The sequence below is a fragment of the Nymphalis io genome, chromosome 27 (assembly GCF_905147045.1).
Source record: "Nymphalis io chromosome 27, ilAglIoxx1.1, whole genome shotgun sequence".
Classification (NCBI taxonomy): Eukaryota; Metazoa; Arthropoda; class Insecta; order Lepidoptera; family Nymphalidae; genus Nymphalis; species Nymphalis io.
The window spans coordinates 3,797,782-3,810,199 of NC_065914.1; the positions used below are offsets into that span (position 1 = coordinate 3,797,782).

Sequence of the window (12,418 nt, forward strand, 5' to 3'; positions counted from 1 at the left end):
CCACGCTTGTACTCTCCAATTCGGTCGTGTTAGATTACCATTCCATCTAATTATGAGTGTTTGCGCACACAGCACTAGATGTTTTACATATGTATATATATGTATATACTCGTTCGTTTTCTTTATTTGAACACACTCATCTCTGGGCTCATTTCAAGCGGGTGAAATCGCGCGAAATACATAACTATAAATATAATTACCTAACAATGGCTAACATCAATCCTTCGATGGATGTAGTGCTAAGATGTTCACAGGGCTGGTCGTTCTTCTTATTATCCAATATACTTTTCATTATGAATATCGTATGTTCGACGAATTGCGTGTTTATATCTGTTAGCATCACCTATAAGTATAATTAATATATTAAAGTATATAATACGTGTATCTAGAACGCAGATCATGTATTGTACCTTGGATTTATTTGTGTTTGTGATAAGTTATCTCGGGCTGGAAAGTTTTAAAATAAACTTGGAAACCTTTTTCTATAGGTTTCCTATAGATTTTGAGTTTGATTAGACTTTTTTTACTGGCTCTACAAGAAATATATACCACTCTATATACTGTCAATTCGCCACCAACCATCACATCTAAGATGTATTGTTAAGTTCCTTAGATTGGTGGTTTGTAAAAGCATTGGGTATGTTAGGGGTTGTTGATATGATATGATTCTTACAGTTCCAATGTCTATGGGCAATGGTAACCACTTACCAAGGCTCATTTGCCAGGATGTCTACCTATTTTATATTAAAAAATATATTAATTGTGAGAAAGAATCAAAATGAATACCATACCTGTTGTTGCTGATCGAAGAACTTGTCGACTATTACTTTTATTTGATCGAATAGTATCGGGTACAGTGCCGGAGACATTTCGTTGCCGACCAATTCCTTGACGTGACTCTGTATTTGGGCGCCGAAGCGTTCGTTACTGCAGAGTAGTAATCTTAATAGCTGGCCAATGAATCTATAAAAAGAAATACCATATTATAAAACAAAGTCCTCCCGTCGCGTCCGTCTGTATGAAACGCGATAAATGCAAAAACGCTACGGTTTTCACCAATGGACGGAGTGATTTTTTTTTATATAGAATAGGAAGGTGGACGAGCATATGGGCCACCTGATGGTAAGTGGTCACCAACGCCCATATACATTGGCATTTAAGAAATGTTAACCATCGCTTACATCACCAATGCGCCACTAATCTTGGGAACTAAGATGTTATGTCCCTTGTGCCCGTAATCACGCTGGCTCACTCACCCTTCAAACCGGAACACAACAATAACAAGTACTGCTGTTTTGCGGTAGAATATCTGATGAGTGGGTGGTACCTACCGAGACGAGCTTGCACAAAGCTCTACCACCAGTAGATTCACGACGACGGTTTAAGTGTATAATTTATTATTTTTTTGTTTGAATTGGCAAGAAATATGACGACGTCTGTGTAGGAAGTAAAAACTATAACATTGAAATAAAAAAATATATATAATTAAACTTACTGGGTGACCGGACAGTACTGGACTTCTTTGGACGTTTTTGGTAAAACATTATACTTTCTGGTATCTGAAATAGAAATGTTACTCTTTAAATTTTATTTTATGTTCAATTCAACTGCACCATTCTTTTATAATTATTAAAACACGTGGGATCAGTGATGTAAACTATATTCACTAGGTGGCGTTAGTAGTAGTTCAAACCACAGATATTTTGATACATTTTACATACTAACACCCCCACTTATCAAAATAAACCAACCATTATGTACTTACAATACCCAAGTATTCATAAACTTATAATGCTTTAAATGACACAAACCCTTAGTCAAAATATCAGCAGGCATTTCTTCAGTTATCATTAATAACATTTCTTATAAAATGATAGCGCACATCTATGTGCTTTGACCGGTTATGACACTGTTGACTACAGGCTAGTGTTTTGGCACTTTGATTATCACAATGCAAAATAATTACATATGAATATCCAGTAATCTCATGAATTCACTGGTGGTAGGGCTTTGTGCAAGCTCGTCTGGGTAGGTACCACCCACTCATCAGATATTCTACCGCAAAACAGCAATACTTGATATTGTTGTGTTCCGGTTTGAAGGGTGAGTGAGCCAGTGTAATTACAGGCACAAGGGACATAAAATCTTAGTTCCCAAGGTTGGTGGCGCATTGGCTATAAGCGATGGTTGACATTTCTTACAATGCCAATGTCTAAGGGCGTTTGGTAACCACTTACCATCAGGTGGCCCATATGCTCGTCCACCTTCCTATTCTATAAAAAAAAAAATTTTTTTTAAGTAAACAGCCTCTTTAGAAGCTTCAGACATAGATGTATACTCAGATTCAGTACTAGATAGACTAACTGTTTTCTGTTTACGGCTTTGCCATGAAATTGCTGACCCGAACATCATAAAACAGAATCCAGTGTAGGACTTCCTGTCTAAGGCATCGGATGCCCAATCACTATCTACAAAACCTTGCAAATTTATGTCCCTACTGGTATACTTTAAACAATAATTTTTAGTACATTGCAAGTATCTCAATATTCGTTTTGCATAAATGTAGCAACTGACATTATAACAAGTATTAAATTGGCTGAGATAGCTTACAGCATAAGCAATGTCTGGTCTTGTTAATACTGCCAGATACATAAAACTGCCAATGAGTTTTTGATAGGGAACATTAGGCAAACATTCTGTAGATTTTTCGATATTCAATTTAGGTTCAATAGGAGTACTCTGAGGCTGATTATAATCAGACATCTAAAATTTTTCAACTAATTGTTCAATATACTGTGTTTGATCAATAGTAATAAAATCTTTGTTTACATTTATTCTCATTCCTAGATACTGTCTAACAGGACCCAAATCTTTTAACTTAAACTCTGAAGCTAATGCATTTTTCAATTTTTCAGTTTCTTTGTCGTTGTTTGAAAAAATTAAGAAATCATCTACATACAACCCAATGATTATTTTAACATTATCTTTAGTTTTTGCAAACAAACATGGTTCATACTGGCTGTTGTTGAAACCTAATTTACAAAGACAACCTTTTACCCTCTCATACCATGCTAGAGATGATTGCTTTAGTCCATATATTTTTTATTGGCTTTTTAACCTTAACACATTTCCCCCACTTTTGTTTGCAAAACCTTCAGGTATTGACATGTTTGTCTTCAATTGCATTATTGATAGCTCTCATTATAATAGGTCTTATTTTAATAGGTTATGGGCCTCTTCCGAATTTATCAGTTATTTAATTAAAAATAGATAAATTGTGTTTGTGATTCACGGAAACATGAATTCAAACTATATAACAAGTGTGCCAAAATTAAAAGGCAGGGAGAATTATGACGAGTGGTGTTTTGCGTCTGAAAACTTACTGGTCTTAGACGGGATGGAAAAGTACATCAAACCACCAGCCGGTTTCGAAATTAAGCCAGCAGAAGATGGCAAAACAAAAGCAAAGTTAATATTGACGATTGATCCAGCATTGTACGTGCACATAAGAAATACCGAAAGTTCAGCGGCATTATGGCCTAAATTAAAAACCATGTTTGATGACCCCAGTTTCTCGAGGAAAATAACCTTACCTCGACATTTAATATCCATTAGACTGGATAGTTGTGACTCGATGGTTACCTATGTCAAACAAATTGTCGAAACAGCTCAACGGCTAAATGGCACAGGATTTACAATCACCGACGAATTGGTGGGATCATTATTATTAGCAGGTTTAACCGATCTTTATTCTCCTATGATAATGGCTATAGAGCATTCAGGAATTCCGATAACTGCTGATGTCATTAAATCAAAATTGCTTGACATGGAAGTTGCAAATGAATCCGAAGCTAGCGGCGCTGCATTTATGGCAAAAAATAAATATTATTTAAAAAATCGAAAAGGTAAGCCGAAGCAAAATGCCGATGCATTTACGTCAAACAAGAAATCAGTGACAGATTTAATAACAAAGGAAGTTATTTGTTACAAATGTAAAAGCACCGGACATTATCGGAACCAGTGCCCGTTATTGAAGAAAACCACTAATAAATGCGTTTTTAACGTTGTTTTTATAAACGGCAAGTTTAACAAGACGGAATGGTACGTCAACAGTGGCGCGAGTGCGCATATGACTGGGCCCATAACCTATTAAAACACGTCGGATCAGTGGTGTAAACTTTATTCACTAGGTGGCGTTAGTAGTAGTTCAAACCACAGATATTTTGATACATTATTATGATACATACTAACAATAATTATTATTATTCGGAACTTCTTTGCTATCGCTCCTTTGTTCGATTTACTTTTGACAAGGTTCCATCCCACTCTGACGACGTCATACAAAATAATACAATGATAAATAAATAAATCAATGTTCTCACCGTGAGTGTGCAATTGAGACCACACGGGGGCCGGCTTACGTTGAAGACAAACTCCACCGAGAGCGCACAGGAACGAGGTCATGTTCGCCCATTCCTGGATTTGCATCTAAAAGAGAAAATGTTGTTTTTGTTAATCATTACAGATTAAATACTAACGTCCGTTTGAACGTGATAACTTCTTCGTAATCTAAATGTAGGCAACATACATTTATTTATAAAAAGAAAAATACTAAGTTGAAGTAAATGAGTTCAGGTGTCGCTAAGCCAGTGGTCAGTGTGCCCCCACTGTCCCCGTGGGGAAAGGCGGTAACAAAGAACCGCGCCCGCACCTCCCCGTCGTGGTCGCTGTGCGGCGCCACGCGGCGCTTGGCGGCGGCGCGGTGCGGCGGCTCGGGCGGCTCGTCGCCCGCCACGCCCTTCGGGTACTTCTGCAGCAGCTTGCACAGCGAGTACCTGCGCACGAGCGTAGGTAGAGCGTTTACACTGCGACTGCACCGACGCGGACCGCCTGTGCCGGTGCGGGTCTGTGCGGGTCTGTGCGAGTCTATGGGTGTATGAGCACGATACTTCCAATATTTATAATGAAAACTAAATAGAATCGCTAACTAGTGTCTCTATTTGATCCAAGTTTATAATATAATTATTTAGCAAAACGCATGGGTACGTGTAAACCAAAAGTTTGATTGTCTTTACTTCTTCTACCATAGGAATGAGCTATAAAACAAACTTTAGACAAACGTTTAAAAAACGTTTATTTCTTTTTTGAAAAGAGTTTCTTCAATACTCATTTTGGACAAAATATAAACATAATGCACAAAAACAAAAATGAATAATTTTAATCGTTTTGCCAACGGTACATAGAGGCTTAACGCCTTATCATTACAAAAATTCTCACAACAAATTTTAACAGTACTTCAAGATCATATTGCTAGTTCGTATCGTAACAAACACTATGAGTACATACATACGTGTTGGACGAGACATTGGGACAGGTTTCAAATTCAGTTGCATCATTTGACCCTTATCAAACATTAAATAAAAGCATTAAAAATGTATAATAATGATGATTTCCTCCTAACCGATTTCATACTATTCTGAAGGAGACTAGCCAACTTCGTGAAACATATTTTTTCCTTTTTTTACACTTAATAGGCAAGCGTTTGACCGTTGACTTGCCTAATCTTAAGCATCGACACGTTCTAAGATGTAGCAAGCGTGAATGCGCAAACACCGGTGCACTCTCTATACCCTCTATCTCATAATCTGATGGGACAGCAATCCGACACGACCGGGAAGATTATCAAGCTTTACGTACCTTCCGAGGCATGGGAGTTCATTGTCAGGTTATTTTTTATTGGCTTTTAACAGGGGTTTGAATCCAGTCTCTAGCGATTTGAGGCCTTATGATCTAGCCTTTAAACAAACGAGGTAGCCCAAGTGTATAAAATGGTGTACTCACCAACGTCTAAACGTCTCCTCCCAGACAGGCTGAACACCGTTCACGCAATGTTCTATCTTCCTCAGCAATGCCATTATACGTTTTTGAAGAGCTGCTGAACCTAAATCATAGTGTTATATTAGTAATTGATATGGAATATTCTAGAATTAAATTTTACTATTATAGAAAAGAGATGGCAAGTACTGGCTAGTTTTCATTAGTTTAATTTGTGTTTATAATCCATCTCGTGCACGGTGGTGAGTAATGGAATAACGATGTATTAGAAGTTCCAAAACTTCTATGTTTATATTAATAATACTAGCTTTCTGGCCCGGCTCCACGCGTGTACAATAAGGGTCTATATAAACTGACAAGAGCTGATGCCAAGTGGTCACATAATTGGTTGCTAACAATCCTTGGAAACTACAGTGTCATGTCTCTTATGTCTGTAGTTACTTGGTCACACACTTTCCAAACCGAAATACAACAATACAAAGTATTGCTGTTTAGCGGTAGTATATATGATGAGGGACGGTACTTACCTAGATGGATTTGGACACAGCTCTACCACTAATAATATTTCTACGACACTTACTGTGAATGTTTTTGTAAAAGCATCCTCTGGCCATGTCCTGACTGGCTGCTTGTAAATTGATATTTTTTTATTGAAGATGCCGACAGTACCTTATGACCTTCGTCATTCAGATATTTAAGCCACGCCCAACTTTTGTATATAATAATTGTTTTAGTTAATTTCATTTATACAGAAAATCGAGAATCGAGAATCGAAAGCTATAATATAAATGATATCATATATATAATATCATGTGATATTCATTACCAATATCAGTCAAATAACTAACGAGTACCACTTTTCGTAAATATTTCTGGTACTCAATCAATTTTTTATAATTCAAATATGACGTTGAGTATACATTAAGTTATTTGTGTAGGTGCAAATAGCAGTGGGGGGGCGCACCGGTGGTGAGCACGGTGGAGGTGTGCGCGATCTCCTGGAACACGGCGTAGTTGGGCAGCAGCGTGTGCGCCGACACGTCGTCCGAGCCGCAGCGCGTGTCGGCCTCCTGGCACAGCAGCGCGAAGCACGACATGGCCACCAGCACCGCCTCCGTGTCGATGGACCACAGGCACATGAAGAACACCACCTGCGACGAGCGCCAGCGCGAATAAACGTGAGGCAGTATTTCATCCTACATTTGCAGGTATCCTGCACTGTATTATCTGTGGTTACATGCATATTCTTAATTCAGATGTGTTTTAATATGTCGGATGCGAGTGCATCTGTTTGCTTAGACACAGATTAAAACAGAGTATAGCGATTTTTTTTTATATATAAAATAGGAAGGCGGACGAGCATATGGGCCACCTGATGGTAAGTGGTCACCGAGGCCCTTAGACAATGGCATTGTAAGAAATGTAAACCATCGCTTACATAGCCAATGCGCCACCAACCTTGGGAACTAAGATTTTATATCCCTCGTGCCTGTAATTACACTGGCTCACTCACCCTTCAACCTGGAACACAACAAAATCAAGTACTGCTGTTTTTCGATGAATATCTGGTGAGTGGGTTGTAACTACCCAGACTAGCTTGCACAAAATCCTACCACCAGTACTACATCAGATTATCTACTCAGAATATTTAATTCCAACTTACCTCCAACTTAATATGCGCCTGTTTGCATATCGGTATCTGTGAGCCGACGTTGGCGTACTCCTTGTGCTTGGCGAGGAACTCGTTCCGGCATGTCAGCACGTCGCGCAGCCAACGCAGCACTTCGCGATAGTTCCCGATCTGTCGCTGGATCAGCTTCTGACTTATGTTGTACAGAACTTGCGAGCTGGAGTGAGGAAATTATATTGGTATAGTAGTAATACGTAACAGTAGTACTGTTTAACAGCACGTAAGTATCCCCCCGCTGGGCCCAAGACATCTTAAGTTTTAAAGATTATTTAATTACGGCACTACATAAAATTACAAAGTATATTATATCCAATTTTTTTTTTTTTTTATATCGCCGGGAGGGCAAATGACTCTACTCCACCTGATGGTAAGTGGTAGTAGAGTCCAAACGCGACGACGGCCAGTACAGACGGGAAAAACGTTCTGCACTAGCCGCCTTCGCCTTGCCGGCCCGCAAGATGCCTCTTCACGCCTCGTTTGAAGGAACCCGGGTTGTAAGAGGAGGGGAATACGTGAGCTGGTAAGGAATTCCATTTTTTGGAAGTGCGACAAAGAAAGGAGTTGCCAAATTTCTTTGTTCGCGATGGAATTAATGTCACAGTTAGGCGGTGACATCGAGAACCAGCTCGCGTGGACTTAAGAAGGAAGGGGGAAGCAGGAATTAGAGAGAATAATTCCTCAGAGCACTCGCCGTGATACAGTCGATAGAAAGCGCTCAGTGCTGCTATCTCACGACGCAATTGTAAAGGTTCAAGGGTGTTTGTGACCTTTACGTCGCCAATAATGCGTACGGCACGTCGCTGCAACCGGTCCAAGGCCTCAAGTAGGTACTTAGCGGAGCCATCCCAAAGGTGCGAGCAATATTCCACGCAAGACCGTACCTGTGTTTTGTACAGCAGGCACAGTTGTTGTGGCGTGAAAAAGCGCCGCACCTTGTTCAGAACTCCGAGTTTCCGTGAAGCTGTTTTTATAACAGCCTCGATGTAATCCCTTGGACTAAGGTCGCAGCGAACGTCAATCCCCAGCATGGCGATTTTGCTTTGCATCACCAGCGGAGTACCACAGAGGGAGGGAAGAGGGGAAAATGTTGACTTTTTCGCCGTGAGAGCGCATACCTGTGTTTTCTTGGCATTAAACTCAACAAGATTATCAGAGCCCCATTTGGCGATGAGATCTAACGTCCTATCGAGTTCAATGACAAGATTCTCCCGCCTCTCCTCAGTTTCCGCCCGCCCAGCCACTGCGCGTCCGTGGTATCCACCATGCACTGTACTATCATCTGCATAGCAATGTATGTTCCCAAGGGAGAGCATATCATTGATATGCAAAAGAAAGAGTGTGGGAGATAGCACAGATCCCTGGGGGACCCCAGCATTCACTACATAGAATTGTGAAGCGCAACCATCTACTAAAACACGAAGGCTACGCTTGTGTAGGAAGCTGGCAGTCCAGGTGCATAGCTGAGCAGGCAGACCATATGCCGGTAGCTTGGAGAGAAGACTTCTGTGCCAGACCCTGTCGAAAGCCTTGGAGATATCGAGGCTGACAGCCAACGATTCTCCATGCTTGTCGATAGCTTCACCCCAGAGGTGTGTTACGTACGCTAGAAGATCACCTGTGGACCGTTTTGGTCGAAACCCGTACTGACGATCAGACAGTGATCTTCTAGGTAATGTGATTAGACAGTGATCTTCTAGGTAATGGATCAGTTGGTTGTTTAAAATCCGTTCCATCACCTTACAAAGTACTGAGGTGATAGCTATTGGCCGATAATTTGCCGGGTCAGACCGATCCCCTTTTTTGGGAACCGCTTGCACATTAGCTCTTCTCCAAGCCTCCGGCACACTTCCCGAAGAGAGAGAAAGTTGGAACAGGCGCGTTAACACAGGAGACAGCTCCGCTGCGCACTTCTTCAGCACTATGGCTGGTATTCCATCGGGACCGCTAGCTTTCCGTACATCAAGTCATTGCAGCTCCGCACGCACATCACGTTGCCTGATTTTAATGTCAGGCATCGTATGGCCACATGCAGGTATTGTAGGTGGCAGTGCACTACAATCATCGATGACGGAATTGTCGGCAAAGAGTTTAGCCAGGAGATCAGCTTGCTCTTGCGGACTGTGAGCTAGCGATCCGTCCGGATTTCTGAGCGGTGGCAGCGAAGGTTGGCAGAAATTGTTTTGCACAGACTTGGTCAGACGCCAGAAGCTACGGGAGCCCCTAGGATGCGAAACAAGGTCATGACCAATCTGTACAATGCGCTGTGCATCCGCTCTCGTGTATGCCTTTCTACAGGACTTGGAATTTTTATTATAGTTTGCTTTCAGTGAGTCAATGTTAGATGCCCCGCTAATGCAGCCGTTGATCCACTTGCAATATGCCGCCTGCTTAGCTGATACAGCATCGGCACATTCACGAGTGAACCAACGGTTACGCGTACTCCTACTGACGAGATCTGAGCTAGGAATGTAGTATTCCATTCCCAGCATGATCTCGCCAGCAACAGCAGCGGCACTAGCTGTCGGGTCATTCCCACTGAAGCAACGTTCCTTCCAAGGGACCGACGCATAGTAATCGCGCATACCGTCCCAATCCGCCGACTTAAAGTGCCAAACGCGACGTTTGCATACCGCTAGTGGCGGCAGCTTGGCCTGTGGCACTCTGGTAGAAATAAGGCTGTGATCCGAAGAGCCAAGAGGAGCCTGAACCACAACCTGATATTCCACCGGGTGAGAAGTCAGCAGAAGGTCCAGTAGAGAAGGTGCTTGCCCATCAATGTCTGGGATCCTGGTGGGCTGATCAACCAGTTGGGTCAAGTCATGTGTGAGAGCAAAAGCATGAGCAGTCCTTCCAGCATGGTCAGTTTTGAGGGATTTCAACCAGGATTCGTGGTGAGCATTAAAGTCCCCCAAAAACACCAATTCCGCGTTAGGAAATTGCTCTTGCGCAGCATCTGCCACCCGACTAAGATGGTCAAATAATCGGCTTGTCTCCAAGTCACCATTGTGGGATCTGTAGAGGCACACGTAGACTCGGCTCTGACGAACCAGGTCCACACGTACCACCAACATGGAGAAGGAGGGGTCCTCCAAGCAGCGCAGTCGGTGACAGCAAACATCCGTCCTGACGAACAAGCATACTCCGGCTTTCGCTTTGAAGGATTCTTCAAGCGTGTAGCCGGGATAATTAAGGTAGCTGGTATCGGCAGGACGGAGTATTTGTGTCTCCGTGAGAAACAACATTGCTGGCCGTGCTGTCTCGAGATGGTGGTGGACAGCGTTGAGGTTAGTGTGGAGTCCTCGGATGTTAGAGAACTCGACCTCAAACAGCGAGGGTATGGTGGGGGTGAGCACCGCTGTACGACCGTTATTTCTTTTTTGTTGCGCCATTTGGGAGAAATTAAATGGAAAAGAGACGTGAAGCGAGCGATGTATTGCCACGATAGGGATGGGCAAAGTGTGGAGGCGTGTTTCCCCAAGTGGTTGCCAAAAGGAAAAATACACTGACCCGTCGGACGGAAGGGCCCCCGAACCCCCCCGGAAGTGGCCGCCGGGACCCCACCTACCGGTCACCAACCGGCACGACGGTCCACCCCGAGATTATGCGTGGCCTGGTGGGGCAGCCTCACGAGCTGGTTAGGCACGCTTGGGCCCCTGTACTATGCCACGGGCGGCCAGCGGAACAGCCGTTTCTTCGGGTCTCCCTGACCGGCAGGTCAATACAGTTTCCCCCGGCATTGGTTCAACAGCCGTCTCCAACCGGACCAACACCCATCGCGGCAATACTCGCTCGGGCTCTGGCTGTACGCTGGCTGACCTCGAAACGCGGCTGCAAGCCACTTCACGAGTTTTTCACCATGCGTACGGTGGTAACAAGCCAGGCGGATGTTAGCATCCTACCACCAGATGAGCAGATGGTCGCTCAGATATCCCTTAGTCGCCTCTTACGACACCCATGGGAAAGAGGGGCAGTGAAATGTATTCTTTCTCCGTCACTGCACGGATAAAACATGCAATTCGCTAATAATTCTGTTATATTATGCATTACAAACATTTCTTGATTAATATTTATTTATTTATTTCACTTCCATAGCTCCGATAACAACTTCACCAATATTCAAATTTTTACACGAATTCGCATACAATGACTGATTATTTTGATCTCCACCAATGGTACCATTTCAATTCAATGTCAAAGTTGTTCATTTCATCTTCACTCCTACCATAGGAGTCAGCTATAGGTGATGTTGGTCCAGACTGACTAGATTCTTAATTAGACAAAACATGACCGGTTATTCTTACCTGATATCCCAGAAAGTGTTGAGCGGCGCTTCAGGGTTCCACATGTGCACCCTATCCGGCCTGTGTAGGGCGAGCAGCGCGTCCATCGCCTCCTGGGATATCTCCTCCATCCCGGTGTGATGAACAAGTGATACGAGCCCGTTGATCAGTTCCGTAGTAGACGATTGGATCTCTATCCCCGTACGGCCGGGATTCTATTGGAAATTAAAGTAAAAAAATATTAGTAAGCACAGATAAGATGCGCGTGCGCCCCTTAAGAGATAATCGCAAATTCAATGTCAGTTAAGGAACCAGGCAACAAGTCTTCTTATACAGGATTATATGATTCTGAAATGACTCAAGAAATAACTTACACTCAACATGAGCATGGGATCAGCGTGAACTAGTTTCACCAGCAGTAGGAGCAGGTTCCTATACGCTGACATCTCTTCTGACTTGTTGAATTTCGATTGAACTTCCTTAGACTTTAGTGATAATGATATCATTCTTAATGGCGTTTGGACTATATAGCCCTGAAAATAGAAAAAAAGCTTTTATTAATTATATTTGAGTGTACTATTATTGTAGTGTTTTTTTTTAATATATTCATTTA

At 42.4% G+C, this 12,418-nt stretch overlaps 1 protein-coding gene across 4 annotated transcripts in view; it reads right to left on the reverse strand.

Annotated features, from left to right (window-relative positions):
- LOC126778765 (neurofibromin) overlaps window positions 1–12,418 on the reverse strand; it is an 89,445-nt gene that overhangs the window by 64,938 nt on the left and 12,089 nt on the right. For all 4 annotated transcript variants that reach the window (XM_050502389.1, XM_050502391.1, XM_050502390.1 and 1 more), the window contains exons 12-21: window positions 12,180–12,338; window positions 11,827–12,020; window positions 7,499–7,682; window positions 6,800–6,986; window positions 5,842–5,941; window positions 4,712–4,835; window positions 4,383–4,488; window positions 1,496–1,559; window positions 792–963; window positions 201–343 (exon numbers count right to left, since the gene is read on the reverse strand). In XM_050502389.1, the coding sequence (XP_050358346.1) occupies window positions 201–343; window positions 792–963; window positions 1,496–1,559; window positions 4,383–4,488; window positions 4,712–4,835; window positions 5,842–5,941; window positions 6,800–6,986; window positions 7,499–7,682; window positions 11,827–12,020; window positions 12,180–12,338 (1,433 nt within the window). The remainder of the gene's footprint in view (window positions 1–200; window positions 344–791; window positions 964–1,495; window positions 1,560–4,382; window positions 4,489–4,711; window positions 4,836–5,841; window positions 5,942–6,799; window positions 6,987–7,498; window positions 7,683–11,826; window positions 12,021–12,179; window positions 12,339–12,418) is intronic.